This window comes from Anser anser (assembly GCF_964211835.1).
Source record: "Anser anser genome assembly, chromosome: 6".
NCBI classification, from domain to species: Eukaryota; Metazoa; Chordata; class Aves; order Anseriformes; family Anatidae; genus Anser; species Anser anser.
Window position 1 is genome coordinate 5,553,251 of NC_139726.1, and position 25,915 is coordinate 5,579,165.

Genomic DNA, 25,915 nt, shown 5'->3' on the forward strand with positions numbered 1-25,915 from the left:
CACCACATAATTTGATATTACTGTAATTTTATGAGGCTGACTGGAATTCATAGCTGTAAATGGACAAAATCCCCAAATTATCACAGTGTGCTTGCTGAAATTCTGTGTAAAGGAAACCCTTTAGTGTTTATCTAATATACTTATTTTTTCCCTCTCTTGGTGATCACAATCAAATTACAGGAACTGCCTTAAGATTGTTGTAATGACTACAACATTAAAGTAATGAGAAACTACATTTCACCCTTACTTACATGCTGCTATCTTTCTCTAACTCTCACTGTTGCAAGTGCACAGAAAAAAAAAAAAGTGATACTGCTAAAAATAATTGTTGACATCAGACTTTCATTTTGACTTATATACAGTTCTATGCTTGCTTGTTTATACATGTATTTAACTGTCTAACTTAAGGAATCACTGAGAATAAAATAAACCAGCTTCATTTGGGAGCATCTGTAGTTGACCAAAGAAATGAAGAAAATCTACAGCCCTCTAACACTTTACTGGTATCTGTGACTGAATAGCTAAGTGTGAAGAAGTGTAAGGGGCTTAGACTATCCAAAATGACAGAGGGGCAAGAGACAGAGTTACGGAACTACATGTTCCTTCACACGTAGGCCTTGCAGAGATCTTGACAGACTAGAAGGCTGGGCAGTCATCAACTGCATGACGTTCCGCAAGAGAAAGTTCCAGATTCTGCACCTCGGAAGGGGCAACCCTGGCTGCACGGACAAGCTGGGGGACAGGCGGCTGGAGAGCAGCCCTATGGAAGAGGATCTGGGGGTTCTGGTGGATGGCAAGTTAAATAAGAGTCAACAGCATGCCCTGACAGCCAAAAGGGTCAACCTTATCCTGGGGTGCATCAGGCATGGCACTGCTAGCCCACAGAGGGAAGTGATTGTCCCGCTCTGCTCTGGTGTGGCCCCCCCTCACGTACTGTGTGCAGTTTTGGGCACCACAGCATAAAAAGGACATAAAACTGGTAGAGTATGTCCAAATGAGGGCTATGAAAACAGTGAAGGGTTTAGAGGTGAAGCTCCGTATGTCTGTATGAGGAGCAGCTGATGTCCCTTGGTTTGGTCAGCCCAGAGCAGAGCAGGCCGAGGGGAGGCCTCATGGCGGCCTGCAGCTCCCTCACGAGGGGAGCAGAGGGGCAGGAGCTGAGCTCTGCTCTCTGGGGACAGCGACAGGACCCGAGGGAATGGCATGGAGCTGGGACGGGGAGGTTCAGGGTGGGTGTTAGGAAAAGGTTCTTCACTGAGGGGGTTGTTGGGCCCTGTACAGGCTCCCCTGGAAAGTGGTCATGGCACTGAGCCTGCTGGAGTTCAAGAAGCATTTGTACAACACTCTCAGAATAGGGTCTGATTTTTGGGTAGTCCTATGTGGAATCAGGAGTTGGACTTGGTGATCTTTATTGGTCTCTTCCAACTCAAGATATTCTGTAACACTGTGTATTAGAAATAAGTTTACTGTACTTTTGTGGGGAGTTAACAAACAAGACTGTTTTATTTACCACATTATTTTTTCTCACCTTTCAGAAATAGTTTATTTCTCCTGACATCTTTTATTCAGGTTTTGTATCTTTTAAAATTAAAAAAATAAAAATTAATATTTGCAGATGATGACTGTGGCGATGGAAGTGATGAACTGGGCTGTATCCATTCATGTTCTGCTGATCAGTTCAGGTGCTATAACGGCAGATGTATCCCAAGCCATTGGGCATGTGATGGTGACAATGACTGTGGAGATTTTAGTGATGAAACAAAAACAAACTGCACCAAGGAAGGTAGCTATTTTCTTCTTCCCACATTTTATTACTGGTAAATACAGAGAATGTATTATTATAAATACAAAGGACCCTAGATAGGCTACATACTGTGTTTCTCTTGTATTTTCAATAGCAATGAAGCAGTGAAGAAGTCCCTAACTTGCAATAAACACACTACAAATTGTGGCGTTAAGTTTTGCTGTATTGCTGACAGTCATAGTGAATTTAAACATCATCTTACCACATTTAAAAGTCTACTTTTGGTATGATTTGTAGTAGACATCTCTGTACTTTTCTGGGATAACTCATGGTCTTTATCTTTTCTTTCCTTGCTCACATAGTTGACAAACTTCCATTTAACTGTTTGAAGATGTCAATCTTACTCCCCACCCCCATACACTTAAGTGAACTGAGGAATTTGCCCATTTATTTCTCTCTCTTTGTACCTGTTATTCCCTGTGGAAATCTGCATTTTATTTGTAAACAGAAATATTTAACAGAATATTAAGGTAGAGAAGAGGAAGTGGGAATAGGTAAGAGCGGTAAATGGGAAGGGACCGTTTACGTCATTACCTTGTCTTACACATTTTATGATTTAAGGGGAAGTTACTTTCTGGAATCTCCTTGGAACACAACACAGGAAGCAATTTGATTAGTTTTACAACAAGCTTTGAAAATTTGAGATGTAATATGATAATACAGAAGGATATCACAGAAGAATGCATTAAAAAAAAAAAAACTTATGCCAAGAGAAGTTTCATAGTTTTACTTTATTGAATTATGATAAACATGATGTTTGTCCTTTTAACGGAGGTGCATGCTACCTAGATAAAGAGCCAATAAAGAACATTCCTTAAGCTACTGTTTACATTTTCTGTTTTCTTTGTTTGAGTTTGTTTGTTTTGGTTGGTTGGTTTTTGTTTTATGTAGTAACTCTCTCATTTCTGTGTTATTCAAATATTCATTTTTGATAGTATTGCTGAAACATAGAAATGTTTTAACAAACTACAGACACAATCAAATGTCATACTTTGTATTTATTTGGGTGGGGACGGAAAGGGAGCATGCTTGTGGTAAAGGATAAAAAATAAACAGATAAAAAGAAGCTAATATATTCTTCTCTCATAGTTTTCTCATAGTGATTTTCCCACAACAAAATAATTGTACTTGATTTTATTGGTCCTTTTTATGAGTCTACATTCTATCTGCAGACCTCATACAAATAGATGGATTAGCAGAATGTACATGAGTAAAGTTCTTAATTTTTATATATTTGAAAATATATTATTATTTACGTGTATCAAAATAATTGGTCTGGTACTATTGATTTGCCTCCCTATTCACTCCCATCTCTTTTTATACAATACCATGTTACATTGGGACTTCAGTCACTGTCTGAAATAGGTGTTTTATACAGTCATCAACAGTTCTTCTGTATCCTGCTCTGCTACACGGTATACACTTGTACAAGAAATTTTTATTGATTTATTTATGATAGAATGCAAGAATTATGGTTATTTAGGAAAAAAAAGGGAAAAAAAAATGGTGTGGAGTTATACTTGGGTACTCTGGCCTTGGCTTTGATTAGTAAAGGGGATTCCAATTCATTGTAAACTTTGCATAGAAAAAACTCACATGAATATGTTTTTCAATGTAATTCTCATTTTTCTAAGAAACTTCCTCTCCTGGAAGATGCAATGGGAAGGAATTTCAATGCAGTCCTGATGGGAACTGTGTTCCTGAGTTGTGGCGCTGTGATGGAGAAAAGGACTGCGAAGATGGTAGTGATGAAAAAGGCTGCAATGGAACTATACGTCTGTGTGATGAAAAAACAAAGTTCTCCTGCAAGAGTACAGGTATATATTCACAAATATGTTTTGCTCTCACTTACTAATACTGTGCTTGTGTTTCTGTATGTGACTTGGTCATAAAGGTACTATGTAAACAGTGCTTTTAGTGTTTAATACTACTGAGATGATGTTACTCATACCAGGAGAAGAGAATATCCTTCCCTAATCTCTTTTCTGATTTATGATATAAAATGGATGACTTTTGAGATTATGTAAAGCTGAGACTGTTCTCTTGATAGTACATTAAAACAAATACATAAATGTAGCGTTTAATAATGATTTAAATTCCAAGTGTTTTCTTCCATTTTCCGTCTTTGGCACTACAAGTGATTTCATTGAAATTATGTAAAGTAATTAGTTAGAAGACTTCAAAGAATTAGAACTACAGCATTGGAAATTTTAATGACAACATTGAAAGAAAAATGTATTCTCTGAGAATGCTTAAAATCTAATCTTGCTACTTACTTTAAAAAATCTGAAAATAATATGACTAGCTAATGTTTACATTAGGATATTTTGCAAAATCATACTTAAAAGGAATATGCAATGTATATAGGTTGTAATTGTACTTACCATTTTTTCAATTTCTTTCAAAGCTTAATGAAATATTGGCAGTAAAACAACTTTTAAAAACAAAGTATAAATTGCAGTATATATAATAAGTAGTAATTATAGCTGCCATTAGTAATGGAAAGAACATGTCCTAGTGTCTGTGTTATAGCTGAGCATGAGAAATGTTGCAAACCAGAACTCTGACTAGGAGTATTTGCGAATTTGTATGGATACAGTAAAGTACTTTATTGAAATTTACAGTATGAACAGAGTGAATTTTTAATATGTGAACTACTTCAGCATGTCTTAGAAATGCTTGGTTGCTTGCTGCTACTTGGCTTTTAAAGTTACAGAAATCATAACATCTGAATAAATATGAAAATTAAAAATATGAAATACAGAATTTTGTCTAGACAAAATAAAACTCTTTAGTATTCTTGCACATAGCTATGTATTTAAGTAGTTTTAAAATGAAATACGTTCAGTAAGTGAAAAGAGATTCTTCCCTTTTAACAGAATAGTCTTTTCCCTAAAATAGCCTGATGGGAACCCTGAAAGAAGAAAGGCACTTCCTTATGAAGTGTAATATCTTTTTTTTCTGAAGCTTAAATGGGGAAAAGTTTTCAAACTATTTTTCCTCATTGTACGTTTAACCATGTTTATAATCATGTGCAATGAGTGCAATGTCTCAGTCAGTTTGTGGTATGGAGGATGAAATGTGAATTCTCTGGCAGCAAAAATTTTATTTTCATCAAACATTTGCTGAATTTAAGGATATACGGCTTTCATTTATAGGAAAACTCGATCATACTTGTTAGTTGTGTGGAATCATCACTTCAGGAATCAGTTCTGACAGTTCCATCAATAACTTTTTTTTCATTGTTTTCCTTCCACCAGTCCTGGAAAGAGCAAAATTGCTGTTCCAGAGGAGACATGTTGGTAATGCATTGTAACAAGAAACTGCAAAATCAAATTTTTATTTAGTTACTTTTCGATTTAATTCTGGATGGTGGGACAAATGAATATTAATGGTGTTATGAGAAATAGTTTATGTCATAATCCTCTCATGATTCTCAGGTTTCAGAACGCCATTTTCTCTGTGGATTATTTTAAACAAATAATAGTGTCTAGCTCCTCACACTTGTGAGAATTGTTCATATTAAGAGAAATGGGCTAATTTTCCCTTTATATATTGCTAGGTGGTAGTGTCCAATTTACTAAATCAAAATATAATAGGTCTGCTTCAAAAGAAAGGTAAATTAATCTGTTAATTTGCATTAATGGATTTCAGATTGACATTTCTCATTTTTGCTGGAACATCACACAGTCGTTTGTGGAGATGCAATAAACAATGTTAGAGTTCTGAGCAGCAGTAGTGAAGGAGGTATATTGACTACCTTAGATTAGCTACCATTGGGCTGCTTCTAGTCCACTTTCTGCTTTTAAATTAAATTAGACTACTTCTAAGTTAGTTTAGGCTAAATTAGATAAAGCTAAAATTAAATTCAGTATTCTAAATTCAGATTCTGTCCTACAACTTTTTTACAGGTATGTACCTCAACTCAGATTTATGTACTGCAAAAATCTATACTTTTTATTCTGTTTCCTACTTGCAGATTGCAGTACTGGACCAAAACTAAAATCTGTGCAATCTCACTTAAAAATTGCTCTAATGATAGTAGTATTCAAGTACTTCTGGGAAGACAAATGTAAAAAAGTCATGAATACTTCAGTTTAGTAAGCAATAGATCTGAACTCTATTGTACATTTTTCATACTTACGGCTTTTTGTATTTTGTTGAAGAAGCAGTTAATTCTGTAGGTCACCATTTTTAATGCTATCTTGTGGGCTATCATTTTGTACTTTTTTTTTTTTTTTTTCCCCATGTGTTAATAATATACCAGAGGAAAAAAAAATGAAGGAAGAAGTAGTATTTATTTGAGTGGGAAAATAAGGAATGTACACAGAGAGGAAGTAACCAGCTGGTGATTACAGTGATATTGGAAGAGGAGGACAACAGCAAATAATACTGTCTGAATGTGGAATTATAAGAGTCAAAATGGAAGATTGTGATATGGGATGAGTAGAGGAGAAAATTTCTCTTTTGTCTCATCCAGGAGATATTTATAAGCATCTGCTTTGAACAAAAAGCTTTTAAATAGCAGAAATTAGTGTGAGAAAGTAGTTTAAGTCTCAAGTGTGTACTACAAAGCAAGTAAGATCATTGACTGACTGGCATAGTTGCTGCATTTTGTTGAACATGTCAGATTAGAACATATGCATTTTTGTGTGAATGAGTTTGGGTCCATTCCATAGGTTAGGAAGGCATTACAGCTTTCAGCAGTTAGGAGCAACACTAAGAGGAAAATGAATGCAATTAACTGTCCATCAAAGCAGCTTTCCTACAGTTTAATAGATCATCAGTCCAAAAACTCCCTGGGTTCAGTAGACTGACAAAGACTGAACAGTGTGTAAAAAGTTAATTCTCTGTTGTACTTGCTAATAGTAGTAGAAAATGGAAAAAAAAAAAAAAAAAAAGCTGGAGAAGCATTTGGATGAGTCTTTTACCCATAGTTCTTGCTTCAGAACTTCTAATGTACTACTTTACATTTACTTTTTCTGTATTACGCTAAAGAGCTATGGCAAAGAAAAGATATATCCATTGAGGCAGTTAACTTATCATAGAATTTTACAGAAATGGTTTCTAGAAACGAAAAATGTAAGATTCAGTAAGGGGCAGTAAAGCAAAAATAATTGAGTGAATTTGAAATAATGATTTCAAGAGAGTCATAATATTTCATTAGGTCTGTCTCTTTAGAATTTTGTCAAAGATTAATTCCTTGTAAGTATATTCTACTTAAGAACATGTCATAGCTATCATAGTGGTAGCTAAATCATTTAGTTTAAAATATATCTTCATTAAGGTAAGGGAAAGGTAGGAAAACTGATTTGCTCTGTAAACATTTGTATGTATTAAAAGATTAAAAAAAAAAAAGAAGAAGAAGAAGAGGAAGAAAAAGAAAAACAGATTAGGAGCTCTACTAGAAGCAACACCAATTTACTTTGGGACCTGGCATTTGCTTGGTATTCATGTCTTCCATTAGCTTTCATTCTACTGCTGTGTTAGAATAATATATAAAATCAATGTTCATTTCAAGATAATAATGAATCTAGGCATTTTTTGAAGCAATTTTGATTGCATGTGAGAACAGACAGCATACATGTTATGTGAACAGCTTTGTTTCCTTGTGTCTGTTCATTCCTATCTTTTTTGGATATTCGGGACTTTGGGACTTTGACCCCTTGGTAGCCTATTTAGGGCTTTGACCATTATTGCAAAAGGGGAAAGCTTTTCATTCTAATTGACTTCTCTCCCCGTTTAATTTTTCAGGGATTTTGCATCGGTAAAATTATGTTCTGTTGTTTGAAACCGCATTCTCTGTACTGTGATCCTGAAATTTCAATTCTTGGTGTTGTTCACCGAAAGTGAAAGCAGCCTTGTGGGATGCTGCAGAAACATATTTTTTTCTTTGTTCTTGTACCAGTGTATTGTATCATTCTGTGAAGAAGATGGTACCCGTGCAATTAAAAGAAGGTGAAAATAACAAATGAAAACCATTATTCTCATCTTAAGCTAACCAGCAAACAATTCTTTTAAAATAAATTGAAATCAGCTACTCTTTTATGGCAGATAGTAGAATGACAGTTAGGGATGGGTGCTACATTTTGCAGACAGCTCTACAGAATCTCTTTCAAGGTGGTTTTATAAGGGGCCATGCCGTGTGCAACACAGAGTAACTGATAGCCTGTAGTGGATCAGGCACTGGGGTGCATTTAATAACCAATGGGATGGGAGTTTATTCTAGCTGATTATTTCACTCACTCGCTTGGTATCATATTCAGTCTCAATTTTCTGTTGGGAAGATGGTTGCCAAACTGGGAAGGCTGAACAGAAAGTCACGTTAGTTCATGCTGTTCAGCAGTTTGCAGTTACCAGTCTTGTGTTTAAGTCTTGATTATCACCAGCCATTACCTGGGCATCCACAGGCATTGTTCTCAGTGGATCCCCATGCTTCCAGGATCTTCTGTCCCATTCCAGACAGCCTCTCTAAGTAGTTTATAGGCAGAAGCACAGTGCAAGATCAGCTTCTTAATTAGTTCTATTTGATGTCTCCGTATTAATTGGAGAGATAAGTCCATAACAATTTTGTTCAGTCCAGGTGTTACCAAAATTTACAACCAGCCTTTTGTGGTTGTAGCTAGCAAGTAACAAGTTTATGCTGGAGAGATCAAAAATACAGTTTGGGACATGACTATGCACACATGTGCACACACATACATTCATTGTCTGTTATTCTTTAACTGTTACAAACCCTGGCTTCAGTGATTCTAATTTAATACCTGTATGTTTTTTTTAAAGATCATTACCATGTTCTCAGTCAAAAGGCTGTCTTGCATCTCTAAATGTTAGTGGTCAGCACAAAGGTGTTGGTTTCTTATTTTTTTTTCCTTTTAAAGACTGAAAGAAATGATCTGAACACTGCTTTGGTAGTACTAAAATCTTGTCAGATGTTTCATCCTTTATAGTTATTCTGTGTAAAAGATAATCATTTCTCTGTCATGTTCTGGAAATGTATTGTTTATACTTCCTAGAAAGATTTTGTTCCTCAAACCCACATAAATAGAATGTCATATCTTGAAACACTGCTTCTATGGAAGGCTGTTGGAATAGAAGATAAAGGAGGAGAGAGGAAGAAAAGCTGAAGTAAAAAAATAAAAAATAAAAAAATAATAAAAACCAGTACTATTTGGAATATTTAACTGAGATTATGAGGATATGTCCTGCCTGTAAGCATTTTTATTCAGCATAGAAAAAGTCAGGATTGATCCTGTGTAATGTTACTGACATTTTTTTTCCAAAGCTTGCTTCCAGTCTGATTTCCTGTGTTTATTTTGTGTCTTTTTTTCTCCAAGGGAGATGCATTAGCAAAGCGTGGCTATGTGATGGCGATATTGATTGTGAGGATCAGTCTGATGAGGATAATTGCGAGGGCTATATGTGTGGACCACCAAAATACCCTTGTGCTAATGATACCTCCATCTGCCTACAGCCTGAGAAGCTCTGCAATGGGAGAAGAGATTGTCCTGATGGATCTGATGAAGGCGATCTTTGTGGTATTTGCTTTAGACACATTTTCCTGATTCCTTGATACCGTCTGTCATAATATTTTCTTTCAAACAAAACTTCTCATGTTAATCTTATGGAAATTTTATCACAGTAGCCTGTGTGAGGATTTATGTTTATTTATTTATTTTAATTTAAATCATGCTGTTCTTTTCCTTGATCTATCAGTTTTTTTTCAAATAAGGGCAAACATAGCTGCTTAGGTAACTCTTTCATTTTCTGGAGGTAAACAATTTAAGGGGCTCTGGCATAAATGAAAGCACTGAACCTAATGTGCAATTCTCTCAGATTACAAAAGCTTGAGTTGATGGAAACCTGTCAGTAGCTGTATAGAAGATCATGAAGAAATGTATTGGGATAGCTAGAAGGCATTAACATTTCTCTTTGATGGTAACAGAATTTGGAGGTGCTCTCAAGCGTTTTCACTCTCTAGGATCAGTCTTCACTAGGAGACCCTTCAATGGGCTGTGCTGAGTCACCTTAATTGTTTAGCGTAGCTGAGTGAATTCACTGGCTGGGCAAAAGCTGCTGGAGAGAGCAGAGATTTCCACTGTCTTACTCTGTTGGTTTGCAGACTGTGCTGTTAGAGGGATTGTTAAATTCATTGTGCCTCTGGAGTATGTTAAAATTACGTGGTAGCCCCAAATTTCCCATACTGTCACCTGTTCTGTTGTTAGTGCATCATTTAAACTCCAGGTGAAAGAAGATATAGCGTATGGTCATTTATATTATTTCTGTGCTGTTGCTGTATTTGGACAATCATCTTTCTACTAGTAGTAGACAATTATGGCATCTATATCCTGTTGGACACAACATAGGGCCCAGCTTGTCTTTTAACAATTGTTACAACTTCTAGATGGTGTGCTACTCAACAACAGGCATTTTACCTGTCTTAATTATTTAGTTTTAAAACAAACCCAAGCATAAAATGAAGGATATATTCAGGATGTATGGCTTGTCAGGCTGCACCTTTGCATGTTAGATATTTTAAAGAGCTTGATCCTTTTTTTGTCTTTAAAAAGATAAAAATAAAAAAAATAAAAATTGAAATCTGAACAAAGGGCTATTAGAAGAAAGTCCTTTTTATTGCTTTATTAAAATTGGGAAGGGAATAATTCTTGTTTAGAAAACATTTTTATAAATCTTATCACAAGTGAACAGGGCTTTCAGAAACTTGGTAGAATCAAACAAAATAACTAAAGACACAAATAGATTAAAAAATAAAAATGAAGCCTTGTTTCCAGTGCAACAATGGACCAGTTTGGCACTGCCATTGATTCTGTGATTATTAGTAGTATTATGAGGTAAGGAGTAATTCTATGGCTTTTTTGCTCCAGAGATCACAGAATTTCTCACAGACCACTGTACACAATTACCATGCTTTAAAATCAGATTCTTTAAAGGTTTCACAAATCACCATCAATCCATTTAGGAGAGCTTTGCAGATCATCAGTTATGTGCAGAATATAATGTGAGAGCGTTGACACAGACGATGCAGAGATAGTATTCTCTAGTAGTTGTTAATGGAAAAGAAGGATAAATAAATCCTTATTTGTTTTTATTTATTTATTTTTAATTCTTACTTGTACATGTTTCTTTGACAATGAGTTGTTTATGATATAGATACCTAATGACTAAGAGATGAAGCCTTCCCAAACCCAGAAATTCAAGTATTTGGAGGCAAGGGAAGTATTTGGGAAAGTATGTGTGTTTATTTTTCTATACATCAGCCGTGGGCTAACTCTGTATGTACACTCTATTTCTTCAGTGAAAGAAATAATATGCATGAAAGTCTGTGAAGATGAGTGTGTGTGTGTATATATATATATGTATTGTACATCTGTCATGCTAAAATATTGAAAGGTTGCAGGAAAGCTACAATGCTGAATACTTAAAAATTAGATCATTTTAAAAATAAATACACATAGCTGTTTAGCAGATTTAAAATTCAGTTTGCTTTTCTTAGAGGCTTTTCATATGTTTTAGTTGACCCGGTGTCTTTAAGAAGTATACAATATAACTGATGTCCCTTGCAGTCCTTAATGCTTTAATTTTTCCATGTTATTTCAGATGAATGTTCACTTAATAATGGTGGATGTAGCCATCAATGTTCTGTGGTTCCTGGAGGAAGAATTGTGTGTTCCTGCCCTGCAGGATTCAGTCTTAGTATAGACAACAAAACTTGTGAAATCATGGATTATTGTACCAAGCACCTTAAGTGTAGTCAAGTATGTGAACAGCATAAAAATACTGTCAAGTGCTCATGTTATGAAGGCTGGAAGCTCAGTAAGGATGGAGAAAATTGCATTAGTACCGGTAAGTTGAATTCAGTTCACTGTTCCAGACATTAATAGCTGTTATGTCCATTTAGTGGTAGGTTGTTGTTTGTTCATTTTTTACCCATTTTTTAATATTAAGTATAGGTTTGGATTATGAAAATTTAGGGCTGATAGGAATCTGAAAAACTCAAAGGTGACGCTGTTCGTGATGGAGGATGAAGGAGTAATGCAGTATTAGTTCTTACTTTATAAAACATCCCATAGAATGCTAATGCCATATAATTTTTGAGTCATTCAGAGTTTTAAGCATTTTTAAGTATATTTTTGATGCAGGGGAGTTATATATGTATTTATGTTTATGTATCTGTACATATAGATATATGTATATAAGGAATATAGGGTATTTTCTATTTGTTTTCAAGAAAATTATCAGTCTGTGACATCTTGATATTGATTGGTTAAGTGAAATAAAAGGTCAGTCTTCTAATATGTAAATAAAAACAATTTTAACAGAGTGCCTTGCCTTGTTACATCCAGACTCCTCTTGCAATCTTGAAGTGTTGCAAAAGTATTAGAAGGTTATCTGGTTTTGAACTCAACAGTTTCAAAAAGCGAACATCTTTAGTTGTTATTACTTTTTTCTGTTTTAAATAACATGTATGTGAACAAAAGAATGCAGCTATAGTTCAACATGTTCCAGTTTGTTTGTCACTTGTAGGCCATACAAAGAAAAATGAGTTGAATGTTTAGAGAATCAAGGAACTTTTGTCTAAGATTGCAGAAGACATACTTTGAGTTCTCTTACTAGCTTGCTTTTGCAAAAAGAGGCAGTCCTCCTGCCATGACTCCGCTCCCCACTTTCAAGTTAGGCTGTTTCTATTATTTTGCAGCGGTTTTCTGTCACTGGCAAGACACAGTAAATGACAGCCCATAGTGGATTTGCATACTGTGCTTTGTTTAAGAACTGTGAGATTAGAATTTTTGCCGTACTTGATCATTGCAATCACTCACTCTCCTTCCAGCATTACATTTGCTAGGTCTCAACCTGCTTTTCCAGAAGGGGGATCACTGCTGATTTAGGAGAATGAGATTTAAAATTGTGTTTATTCATCGTTGAGTTGCTGGTCTCGAACATTACTGGTCAGGGTCCTTGGGCATCCCTTAGCATATCTCTCCATGCATCTCTCTGTTCTCCAGAATCTTTCCCTACTTTGGGGATATTTATGACACTGTTTTACTCCTTTTTGATTCTTGATGAGTCTAATTTATTTTAGTACTGGCATTTCTGAGCATTCAAAAAACCACACATTCTTACTGGATTACACACACACACACACACACAAAAAAAAGGATTAAAAGTGTTATAAAATGATGTTAGTAACTGTTGTAGAGGAATGCTTGAAATTAACTTTAAATTATACCAAATTAGCAGTATTTGAAAGCTAAGGGAAAAATAAAAATTAGAAGAAGAAAAAAATAGACTCACTTGTGCTGAAAAGTAAGAAAATTGAGACAGAGTGAGGCTTCTCAGCTTTTCTTAGGGCCATGTGATATTTCTGCTTAGTATTTAGCCATGTTAGTACGAATCTAAAGTTACAAATTGACTTTTCACATCTTATCAATGAATTTAATATTAAATATATGATCTGAGACTGGGGATGTCAGCTGGTATAAAGAAAGATGATACCTTTCTTTAAAGGTATAAAGTTTATATCTGAATGCCGTCAAAACAGCAACAAAATTATTCTATATTAATACGTCATATACTTTTACAATTAATAATAAAGTCTTGACCCCTTTGAGTTTCTTTCATTTAAGGGTATGGTAAATACTCCAAAGGATAGAATCTCTGATACTTTAGTTGCTGACTGTGTGAAGAGCACTTTAGTAAACCAGTCAAGTGAGCCCAATTTTGGTCTCATCTGTGCATTTGTAAGCCTCAAAATGTCCATACAATTTACATCTCTGTACAATAGTTCTTACATAAACATAAAACAAAGGCTTATAGTTGTCTACTACAACTAGAGTTGCAAGTGATCTTGTGAAGGTCAACAGTCCCCAGTAATGTCCAAAGTCTTCAATATTACCAGTTGATATAAAGTAAGTCTTAGAATAGCCATATTTGTTTGCCTTAAACTCAGAGTATAAGTGTATTATATTAGAGCAGTAACCAATAATCATTCATCCAGGAGAAAAAATGTTCAGAAGAAAATTATTACCTTGCCCTTAGCTACATTTTTTTTGGTATCTAAAATAGCACTTTCCTGTATATAGACAAACAGTTCTGTAGTACACAGCAGTAACATGTAACATTAGTATGCAGCACTTCATTTTTTCAAGACACTTTACAAAATATTTAGCTGAGTGTCCATCAAAAATATAATGGGAATACTAATAGACTGAAAATACAGCAATCATTATGATTCCCCACCAACACCACCTTTTTTTTTTTTTTTTTGCACATGGCATATCAGAATCAAAAAGTCTGTTTGCCAGAGGAATCTAATGAATAACCGGGGTAATATAATGGGTTATACAAAAATAAGTAAATAGAAATATTAATTTGAGTGGGTTTTTTAGGTTCTCTATCAATGTCTCTTGCAATGCCATTCTCTTCCTTTCCCCTGTTTTCCCTTATTTCTGCTTATGTTATCTTCAGTTCTTGAGGGCTTTATGTGCCGTAGTGTTTTTCTCCAGTTTCTTCGCTTTCCATATTTCATGTTTTCAACTAGTTTGCTTTTACTGTTCTGACATGTACCGTTACATTACTGACTTCCCAAAGAATAAATGTTTCATTCACTTTTAAAATTGTATCGATTGAACTAAAAGTATGCTATAGGGCTTCATTATTCAAATAGAAAGTCAATATAAATTATATATTTCCATACACTTTTTCCTAGTTTCTGTTGGAACATCCTTCAAAATAAGTTGTGCTGATATATTGCACTTGAACTCTTTTAGATGATAATAGGAAGGAAAAAACTGTTCTTGAAAGATATTTAAATTTCATTTTTATGTTCCACCTTTCAGAACTTCGTATAATAAAAGTTTGATGAACTCAGAAACATGTACTATAGATTTCATTAAAAAGTGACTTTTAGCCTTTCCTAAGCTGTAGAAACTCTGTTACGTGTATTTTTATTGTATTACTAGATACATACTTGGAAAAGAGGATGAATGTCTGTATTCTTGATCTGTTTAAGCTGTTTTTGAATTCCATTTTGTTAAAATTACCAGATAGCTATCAATATTAAAATTGGAAAAAAAAATGCAATGCCAAACTTTATATATTTTTTTCTAAATTCTTTACAAAATTATCATTTTCTTTTGAGGTAAACTTCAGAAAAGCATAGTGTAAGTTGCTTGTTTGTCCTACTGTTATTACAGTAAGCTTCAAGGAAACAATAGGCATTTATTTGGGAAATAAATGTTTCAGTTCATATTTTTCCCAAAACTTTCAAGTTAAAACCACTGGAAAAGGTGAAGCATTAGTCTTTCTATACAGTGTTTTTAAGTGCGTTATTCCTGCAATTCTCTTCTATCAGAATTTTTTCTTTCACTTGTTGATGCAGATTGTACTTCATCTTTATATCATGAATTTCATATACTTACTGTATATGATAAAAAAGCATTCATGAAATCAGTAGTTACAGAAATGTATGGTTTTTGTCTACTACATTGTTATCAATGACCATTCTTAAAAGGAAAAAGAAAAATGAGATCAGGAAAGAAGAGAATCAAGACGCATTTCATTGAATTCAGCCAAAGCAAGAGTATATGAAAATACACATAATTAATTGGTAAAATACAGAGTATTTGCTCTCAATTTTATAATTCACTGCAATGTAGCTCATTCATAGTTATAAAATTACAAGGTTGGAAAGAACATCAAACACAATAAGAATGCTGCTGTTGTTTATCTGCTTTCAAAGACCTTCAAGACACCTTCAATGGTGAACTCCCAGTTTCACAGAGGAGATACATTTCAGTGCTCCACTCTCCCTTAAGATTTTTTTCTGGCTTTTCTGAGTCATCTTGCTCCATTTTAAGCCTTTAATCCTTGGCCTACTTGTTATTTATATAGAAAACAAGATTTTTCCCATTTCCATATTATCAACCTCTTAAGTCTTTGAAGAATTTTATGTACTTCCACTCATCATCTTGCTCTGTTCTTTTTTAGACTAAGCAGTCCCAGTTCGTTCCTTCTTTTTCTGCAGGTCATGCTTTCTAAACCTATTAAAAAGGTTGCTAATTTCCTCTTAAATTCCTGTAGTTGATTCACATTCTTCTTTAAGAGTCATGCTCAGAACAGGGTACAGTATTGTAGATTGTCTTCTCTAAAGCTAAGGAGGTAAGATTTATATTTATTTCATATGCAAGCCTTGTGATGACCGTATTTACAGTGCCAAGCCATTGCTGATCTAGGTTCAGCTTGATAATTTCCTAGATTCTTCCCTACTGGTCTGGTATCCCATCAATTACATACTTAATTTTATGCAGCTTATTATCCTTGAAGCGTGGTACTTAATAGACACACAGCAATAGGGGGGGGTTAGTAAAATTCTGGACCACTCCAATCATACAGACTACTAGACTACTGTGATTGATTGCTACATCATGTAAAGCAGAATGATGGCTGGACTTGAGTTCACAACTCACTAGCCAGGCTTCTAGTCAAAAGAAAAGGTATTCTTGTAACTTGCTAAACGATTCTTCAGTTTTCAGGTCTCATCTTGTTTGTGCTCGGGCTTTCATTTTAGGAAAGCTTTTGCTTTCAAGTTATAATCATTAGTGCTAGCAATTTGACTGTATTTAAATATCCTTGTCATAGAGGAACCTGAGTAAAACTGTGTTGTGGTTTAACCTGGTTGGCAGCTAAACACCACACAGCCGTTCGCTCACCCTCCCCCCTCCCTCTCTGGGATGGGGGAGAGAAATGGGAAAGTGAAGCCGGTGAGTTGAGATAAAGACAGTTTATTAAGACAGGAAAATAATAATAATAATAATAATAATAATTAATAATAATAATAATAATTAATAATAATAATAGTATTAATAATAATAATGTGTACAAAACAAGCGATGCACAATGCAATTGCTCACTACCCGTTGACCGATGCCCAGCCTATCCCTGAGCAGCCAGCCCCCCACCCCGGCTAGCCACCCCTATATATTGTTTAGCATGAACCCAGATGGTATGGAATACCCCTTTGGCCAGTCTGGGTCAGCTGTCCTGGGTCTGTCCCCTCCCAGCTCCTGCTGCACCCCCAGCCTGCTCGCTGGCAGGACAGAGCGAGAAGCTGAAAAGTCCTTGGCCTGGTGTAAACACTGCTCTGCAACAATTAAAACATCAGCATGTTATCAGCGCTCTTCTCATCCTAATCCAAAACATAGCACCCTACCAGCTGCTAGGAGGAAAATTAACTCTGTCCTAACTGAAACCAGGACAAACTGGTTTCTGTCTACTTTCTGACTTCTTTCTGGAGAAATTTTTAATTTGCAATCCTTGTCTCATGTTTGTCACAGTATAACTCATTCTTTTTTTTTATGTAGTATCACAACAGTGACTTGATTGTATATCAGTCACAGTAACCAAAGACCTGAATGTATATCTTTGTATTGTTGCAGGAAGGGAAGGAAGAGGGAAAAAAAATAAAAATAAAAATTTGATCTGCTCATTTAAACCAAAAAGCCTCAAACACCCAAATGGTGTTACTTTGCCTACATGTATTTTCTTACCCATTTCTTCTTGTTGATTTACATTCTATGTACTGTATGTTAAATTTGTTAAAATCACATTAAATTCTAAACCTTTTCATCATTGTATCTGATGATTTGTACCTTACATTATTTAGTTTGAGGTAGACTTCCTCTAGTTGAATGGAAAAAAAAGCCACCAAGGAAGCACATATTTTTTAATTTTCTTCTCTTTTTTGCAGTTTTGGTGCTTATTACTGAGAAACATAGAAGAAACTACTGCCGTTTTATATCATGTATCTTCTTATGCATTGGAGTTGCCTAAAACACAAGTTGTTATTAGCCTGTGGTTTCTTGCATAACGGCTGCCAATTTACCAGAAATTGTGAAGTGCCCTTAAACTGTTTCTCAGGTTTAGATAACTGATACTTGTGAAACTGCTACTAATGTCAGTGATCCCGTTCTTCATTAAATTATTCAACCACAGCAGAGCTTTGAAAAATAGGCCTTTCAGAAAGGTAGTCATTGCTTTAACAAACACAAGGATCATTTGGAAAGGCCAAGGCAGATTATGAAAAAGTACATCAGCAGAAACATAACTCTAGAGAGGTATCTACTCCTTTAACTTAAAAAAAAAATAAAAAATGTACACTTGTATTGCATTCTAGGAGAAATAACTGAAACACACACACACACAAAACAAACGAACAAAAAAAAACCACATCCACTTTCTGGTGGTTCAGTGTGAAAACCTTTGTTTATTAGTGTGGATATATTGAGTTTATCTGAAAGTTTACAGAGATCCATTAACAAAGCTACTTGTCTGAAAAACTTTCCCTAATCTGAACTGTGTAAGAATTATATACAAAATCAATTTTATAGTATGGTTGACCTACACAGAGAGCTTTTGTATATATTTACATGAATTTTTTGAATAGCAAAGGAAGGAGAACTTTAGTGGTAGGTGGGTTTGGTGATGGGGTATACCAGTAAGTACATAAAAAATTAATTTCCTTGCTTGGTAGTTTGCAGTGGGGTTTAATTAAAATAAATAAATGGATAAATAAAAGTAGGTTATATATATTATTGTTATATATATAAGCCAATTGTTTTCAGCTAACTGGCTGTGGAAAAATGTATAATTTAATGGATTAATATTTCTGAAGCTTTTGAGAAAACAGATTTTAATTTTGATAACTTGAGTCTTTTTAAAGATCTTATTATGGAACTATTTTTGGTGGAGCTATAAACCATGGTTCAATAGTTGAGTTTGATATTTCTGATTTTATTGTGATCAAAGATAATGTTAGAATGAAGAAGTGGGAAATTTTAAAGGACTAAAAAATATAAAATATATTCAAAAGACTATGAGAAAGTTAATTGTTTTAATCATGTTTCTCTTGAAAAAATACTCTGCTGTTCTTATTCCAATTGTCATTTATAGCAATATGTAATAATCTCTTCTTTATCATTCTTTTGAAATGTATAATCTTCTGCTTCCAGATCCATTTGAGGCTTTCATAATTTTTTCTATTCGACATGAGATCAGAAAAATTGATCTTCACAAACGTGACTACAGCCTCTTGGTTCCTGGTTTAAGAAATACAATAGCACTTGATTTTCATTTCAGTCAGAGTTTACTGTACTGGACAGATGTGGTAGAAGACAAAATTTACAGAGGCAAGCTTTCTGATACTGGAGGTATGAATTTAATCTTTAATTTCTTAATTGTCAGAACAACTGCAGTTACAGGGTGTTGGACTTCCTAAATTGTAACTGAGCTACCATTCACACGAAGAGGATCTTTGATGGCATTCTGCCTTTAAAAGGGTGTGTATCTAGATTGGTGCACTGCTAGAACAAAATTTTGTTATAAAAGTCTCCTTTTGCAATACACTGTAGGGGGGAAAAATGGCAGCCTCAAAGGGTCCAATGAGTTCAATATCTTTTTTTTTCTTTTCATTTTTTTTTTGCAATTTAGCTTCACCATATTAAAAAACTACAAGAATTGTACTGCGGGGCATCAAGCACCTCTCTAGAAATCTTGTTCCAGTGTTTGACCACCCTCACAGGAAACAAATTTTTTCCTAATGTCCAGTCTGAATCTCCCCTGGAGCAGCTTTGTGCCGTTCCCATGTGTCCTGTCATCCGTTACCAGGAAGAAGAGACCGGCACCTCCCTCTGCACTTCCCCACCTCAGGAAGTTTTAGAGAGCCATGAGATGTCTGATTGTTGTGGTTTAACCTGGTTGGCAGCTAAACACCACACAGCTGTTCGCTCACCCTCCCCCCTCCCTCTCTGGGATGGGGAAGAGAAACGGGGAAGTGAAGCCTGTGAGTTGAGATAAAGACAGTTTATTAAGACAGGAAAATAATAACAACAATAATAATAATAATAGTACTACTAATAATAATGTGTATGAAACAAGTGATGCACAATGCAATTGCTCACCACCCGTTGACCGATGCCCAGCCTATCCCCGAGCAGCCGGCCCCCCACCCCGGCTAGCCACCCCTATATATTGTTTAGCATGAACCCAGATGGTATGGAATACCCCTTTGGCCAGTTTGGGTCAGCTGTCCTGGGTCTGTCCCCTCCCAGCTCCTGCTGCACCCCCAGCCTGCTCGCTGGCAGGACAGAGCGAGAAGCTGAGAAGTCCTTGGCTTGGTGTAAACACTGCTCTGCAACAATTAAAACATCAGCATGTTATCAGCGCTCTTCACATCCTAATCCAAAACATAGCACCCTACCAGCTACTAGGAGGAAGATTAACTCTGTCCTAACTGAAACCAGGACACTGATAAAATGCAAGAATTTATCAGATGTCTGATAAATGATCAGGTTTCACTAGGTGAAAGATTTTTCTTTGTAGTTTCATAGCATTCAGAAAGAGTTGTTCTTTTCTCTGGTAACATCGTTATGGCCAATAACTCAATATAATTTAATATTATTTAATAATATATTAAAAAATATTTATACATGATGTTCTTAGTTAAAGTGTTTATTCAGGTGCTTTCACTCCTGTGTGAGCTAACTGATGGACGTATCTAAAATTTGCTATTATAAGAGTTCACATATGCACTCATGCTTACGTTCTCTGACAGTTTTTTTTTTTCCTCCATAGTAGATGGTATTTGTGGGTACGTTTATATCCATGGGCTCAGACTAGGACAGAAGTAGCCTACAGGGCTAAGTATGTAAAGAGAACCAAAGTCTTGCCACTTTCCGTTAGTGTTTGTGGTGTTTGTATGAAACTAGTAAGGTAGTCTGTTGTCATCACATTGTGTTACAATCACACTGTATCAAAAGCCAAGTGACTTCTGTGCTTTATTAAATATATATATATATGTATATATATAAATAACGCTGCACCCTCCTGGAATTCCCAAGGGCTAACAAAATGCTTCTGTAGTTGCTGTTTGTGCAGAATCACTTGGAGATCCAGATAAATTTTATGGTGGGGAAGAGATCTTTGTAAACAGTGACAGCATAATTGTAATTGTGAATTCAAAGGAAAAAAGTAAGGTTTTCTTGTAGTGCTTTTCAAACTGTGTAGTCCAAACAGGGTTCTCCCTGCTCCTTCTGTCTTCATCATTATCTTTCAGTGTTCTCTTTTTCTGATTGACAAGAAAGTGAAATAGAGCTGCATGAAATTTGTCTGGTATGTTTAGTCAGTGGGAGACAGCACAAGCATGTCCTTCACAGATATTGCAAAAGAGGTCCCTGGTAATAGGGTACAAGAATGTCTGCTGTGTGACTCCATGTGAGCCCTGGCCTTCATTGAAATTTTCAGGGTTTTACTTACTAAACTATCAAAGAATTAAAAATTTCAATTAATATAGAATGATATTTATTTATGTACTGTCAGAAATGTACTTATTTACACCAGTCTACCCCATTTCCAAAGAAAAAATGTCACATGGAATGAAAGAGTGCTGTCATCCATTGGATTAATCAAGAGCTCATTCCAAGAGCATATGATAGATCTGTATGTCCATGTCCACTCTATCAGGCTGTATTAGTTTTGTAAGAATCTCTCTCCCTCTCTCTCTCTTTCTCTCTTTTAAGGTGTTAGTGCCATTGAAGTGGTGGTACAACATGGCCTGGCCACACCTGAAGGTCTTACTGTAGACTGGATTGCAGGAAATATATACTGGATAGACAGCAATTTGGACCAAATAGAGGTTGCAAAACTAGATGGTACTTTGCGAACAACATTAATAGCAGGAGCTATGGAACATCCAAGGGCTATTGCTTTGGATCCCAGATATGGGTAATTATAAAAAAAATTTACTTTTTCATGTTGCGGAGTATTTTAAAAATTGAGGTTTAAATGTGAAATAATTTGATTTCCTTTTTGCTGTAAGTTATAGAACCTAACTTGTTTGTAATAATTTCTGAAACTGTATTTTTAATGAAATACCATCTTTTACAGTGTGTTCTGCCCCGACGAAATAGGTTAAGAAAAGGTAACTCAGGAGATACTATTTGTTGACAAAATACTTCTCTTGCTGTGTGATTGTTTCCTTTAATTTTGTAATGTAGATGATAATAACTGGAGCCTGTGGTCAGTTAATGGACAGATTTAGATATTGCCAGGACAATTTATCTGACTTTGATATTTGCGTGACTATAAAAACATAGTTTAGATGACTAAAGTCAGGGAAGGTAAATCCCACCTTTTTTGTTTTGTTCTTGATCTTCAAAATGGAGATAATGTTTGCCAACTTGCTAGTAAGCTTATTTACAGAGTGCATAGCTTATCTTAAAGAGTGCATAGGTTATCTTTTTAAAGAGAACTTTAAAAAGTGGCATCCTATTTGCAGAAGAACTGGCAGATAAATTGTTCAAATTAAATCACTGGGGGAAAACAAACAAACAAGCAAACAAACCCACCACCAAATCAAATCACCAATCTTCCTGAAAATGAATGCTTAATATGCCTTTTGGAAAGCTAGAGGCATTTGTATACTACATTTTGTTAGAAATAGTGAAAGAATAAAATCTTTGAACACAGATGGGAATAGCTCTTCAGTCTTTTCACACGTAAATATGAATACAGAAACACTGATAATTTAAAGTAGATGTTTGTTTTAGGATTGCACAAATGCTGTAGCTCAGTAGAGGTGAGGCTGCCACAGCTTCATGTCTTCAATTCCAACCAGCATTTTGACTCAGCATGTACTCTCAGTCCTTGCGTACACACACATACACAACGTACGTAAACATACATACATATACACACGACTGACCACATAGGTGAACAAAGGCTAAAACATTCAGCACAGACATGAACAGCACCAGTGGTCTTGTCCTAGTAGGTATCTATACACAACATACATGCAGAGTAGAGGTCCTCACCTAGGCAAGGAGATAGAAATGTCACTTAGCAGGAAGACAAGAACAAAACGTGCAGAATATGGTCAGTCAAGCGGACTGAACAGCAACCCATTTGCATGTGACTGGCCCATTTATACCCTCACACATTATTTCAATATAGTATGTACTAGTGTTCCTAGGCACTAAATGGAAAGTCACATTCATTTCATTTTAAAAATGAGAGTGACTGAACCTTTTTTCCAACTATTTTGTCATTGAGACATTTATATTCTTTCACATGCTTCAAAGATGTTCTTATATCTGTTTTCCTTTTCTCTCACCAGAATTCTATTTTGGACAGACTGGGATGCAAATTTTCCTCGCATTGAATCTGCTTCTATGAGTGGAGCAGAAAGAAAGATCATATATAAAGATATGGATACTGGAGCCTGGCCTAATGGCCTTACAGTGGATCACTTTGAAAAAAGAATAGTATGGACAGATGCCAGGTAAAGTGATAACAGAATTCTTGGTTATCTGTTTATAAATCCTTATTCTTACATACAAAAACGTGAGATACGTTGTAAGTGGAATGTAGATATGTACATTCTGAACATAAAGAGTTTTGTGTGTGAATGTAGTTTATGGACATTCCTCTCATTGCATTATTATTATACATAATTACTTTGTGGTTCAGCTCTTTGTCCTTAGCAGTCTTTGGTGCATAGACATTGACTAAGGGAGTGTGTCAATGTATGACTGTATGGGAGTATATTTGATCCATTCAGTGAGTGAATACATTTGGTTAAAATAAAAAAGAATCTACATATGAGAAATTCTGTTCTTGAGTGAGCTGTGGTCTTTAAACAACTCCTTGTCAGGACCCTGAGTACATCACCAGATCTTAATGGCCATGACTGGACTTCCCAGGGGCCCATGGAGCCCATTTCAGCTCAGCCATAGCAGTGGATCCTGTCGGTTCAGACCCCAACCCACAAGCTGTCTTCCTTGCCTGACCTTGTCTTGTCACCAGAAACTTGTCTGATGACCTGGACTGTTGGTTGAACATGACTGCCACTGCTGGGACCTGCCGTACTCACCTTCCGTAGGGGCAGTAGGATGTGGTCCTGGATGATGGGGTCTCTGCCCTGTCATCTGTATCATGCATGGCTCCTGGCTTGCTGTGTCTTAGACAGCAGTCTGCTGTTAGTGCTCCCTGGCACTAACACACGGAAGACCCAAGCTACTCAACATTTTCTTTTCCTTATGTTCTTCTGAATAGAAACTGTTTTTGTTTGTTTGTTTGTTTGTTTGTTTTCTGTATTTTCACAGCATGGAGGTAAATCTGACTTTAAAAACAGCATACAAACAAAACAGTATCTCACGTCCTTAGTCAGGGAATTAAAAATGTGAACTAAATCAACTGTGATGTTGGTGATGCTCTGTAAACATTCTTTGGTCTTAACAGTGTAAGGATAAGGTCTTAATACATTTTGCACCAATTTCATAATGGCTGTGTGATTTTTTTAATTAGTATTATTATTTTTATGTAATCTTAAATTTGGGTTTATCTTCTAGATCAGATGCTATTTATTCTGCATTATATGATGGAACCGGCATGATAGAAATTATACGGGGTCATGAATATCTTTCTCACCCGTTTGCTGTTTCCTTGTATGGGAGTGAAGTATATTGGACAGATTGGCGGACCAATACACTTGCAAAAGCCAATAAATGGACTGGCCAGAATGTCAGTGTAATACAAAAAACAAGTGCTCAGCCATTTGATCTACAGATATATCACCCAAGTCGTCAACCACAAGGTGCGTATTTATAGAACACTTAATTATTATTTATATGAGAGGAAAAAAGTACTCTCTCATATACTTGTGTCTGTATATGGATTTGCCTTGAACTGACTATTTTTACTTAAATGTCATATTCATCCCTAGTGTTCCTTGGGTAGTAATAGAATCTTTATTCAGGTGAGAACTAACGTGAGATCAGTGTCTGTGAATGCTGCCCATGTGAACTCTTGCTCTTCATCTGTTACAAATATAGTGCAGAACAACATATATTTAAAAAGCTTTGAATACAGTATTTTTTGTAACTGAAGTAACTATAACTAGTCTGACAAAAGCAAACGTAACAATATTAGCTGTCGTGCTTCTTTCTAAAGGAAGATTTTTTTTTTCTGTAAAATAAACTGTTTGTGCAACTTCTAGTTGTAAATATTCTTTTAGTGTTACAATTTTCTTAATTTGGCATTCACTTCTCTGTCTCTACTAGCTTCTCAGTCCCGCTATTCATACTTAGGACTACATAATTTAGATTCTACTAGTAGAGACTACTACTTTTCTACCTTTTATAGCTGCAGTTGGATCTTGCCCCTAAACAGATGCTTTTCCACAGCGATTCCTATTCACTTAACAACTTTTATTTTTAAATAACATTAACAACTTGCAATTTCAAATTACAATAGTATGTTTTTCATGGAAGGTTGAGCTCAGCCTTCTGGAGGCATAAGTTCACAGTTGAAAATGTCAACATGAAATCTTATTTTTGGAGATAACAATCAAAGCTGAAAGGAAATTCACAGTATATGCATTAATTATATAATACAAAATTCTTTAATTATTTCTTTTTACATTATTTTGTAACTTCCCAATTTCATCTATATATAACTTACCTCTCAATGTGCATACATATCATTTCAACTTTATACTAGCTTTTATAGCATAACACCTATTTATACCAGAACACTGCTGTACAATTATGCAAAGTGCATAGGCTTTGTCATTAGAGATAAATGCAATCTGGTCAGTTTTAACTTTTGAGATGAATACAATCTGGTCTTGAGTTATTGTAGCTGAAGATAAGTAAATACCCAACTACTATTGGATTGTCTGATTTAGTGAAATATTCTTTTTAATTCCTTGTGAAAAATGGAAGACCCTGCTAGTAACATAACCAATAATTAGAACCAAATTAATTATAAAAGGACTTAACACATTTTTGGAGGATGAGGTAGTAGTTGAAGTAGTAGTGAAAGGATATAATAAGATGCTGAGCAGAAGAAAGTGTTCTTTAGTAAATATCTTCAGTTATTTTGTTGAAAGGGTACTTGGAGATCAGTCTCCCAGTGGAACCCCCACGTAAAATGAACAACAAAGTAAAGTGACGTTTCAATACAGCTATGTGTATAAGCCAATGTTTAAAATATATCTAAAGTTATAAAATCATGTATACAACAGGAAGGCAATATTAT

The 25,915-nt window shown here is 35.3% G+C and overlaps 1 protein-coding gene across 12 annotated transcripts in view; it reads left to right on the forward strand.

The window, feature by feature from the left end:
• The window catches only part of LRP1B (LDL receptor related protein 1B), a 546,211-nt gene that overhangs the window by 314,759 nt on the left and 205,537 nt on the right, over window positions 1-25,915 (forward strand). For all 12 annotated transcript variants that reach the window (XM_083841828.1, XM_083841833.1, XM_083841832.1 and 9 more), the window contains 8 exons: window positions 1,616-1,783; window positions 3,439-3,621; window positions 9,142-9,342; window positions 11,423-11,668; window positions 18,832-19,029; window positions 21,397-21,601; window positions 22,992-23,156; window positions 24,226-24,470. In XM_083841828.1, the coding sequence (XP_083697954.1) occupies window positions 1,616-1,783; window positions 3,439-3,621; window positions 9,142-9,342; window positions 11,423-11,668; window positions 18,832-19,029; window positions 21,397-21,601; window positions 22,992-23,156; window positions 24,226-24,470 (1,611 nt within the window). The remainder of the gene's footprint in view (window positions 1-1,615; window positions 1,784-3,438; window positions 3,622-9,141; window positions 9,343-11,422; window positions 11,669-18,831; window positions 19,030-21,396; window positions 21,602-22,991; window positions 23,157-24,225; window positions 24,471-25,915) is intronic.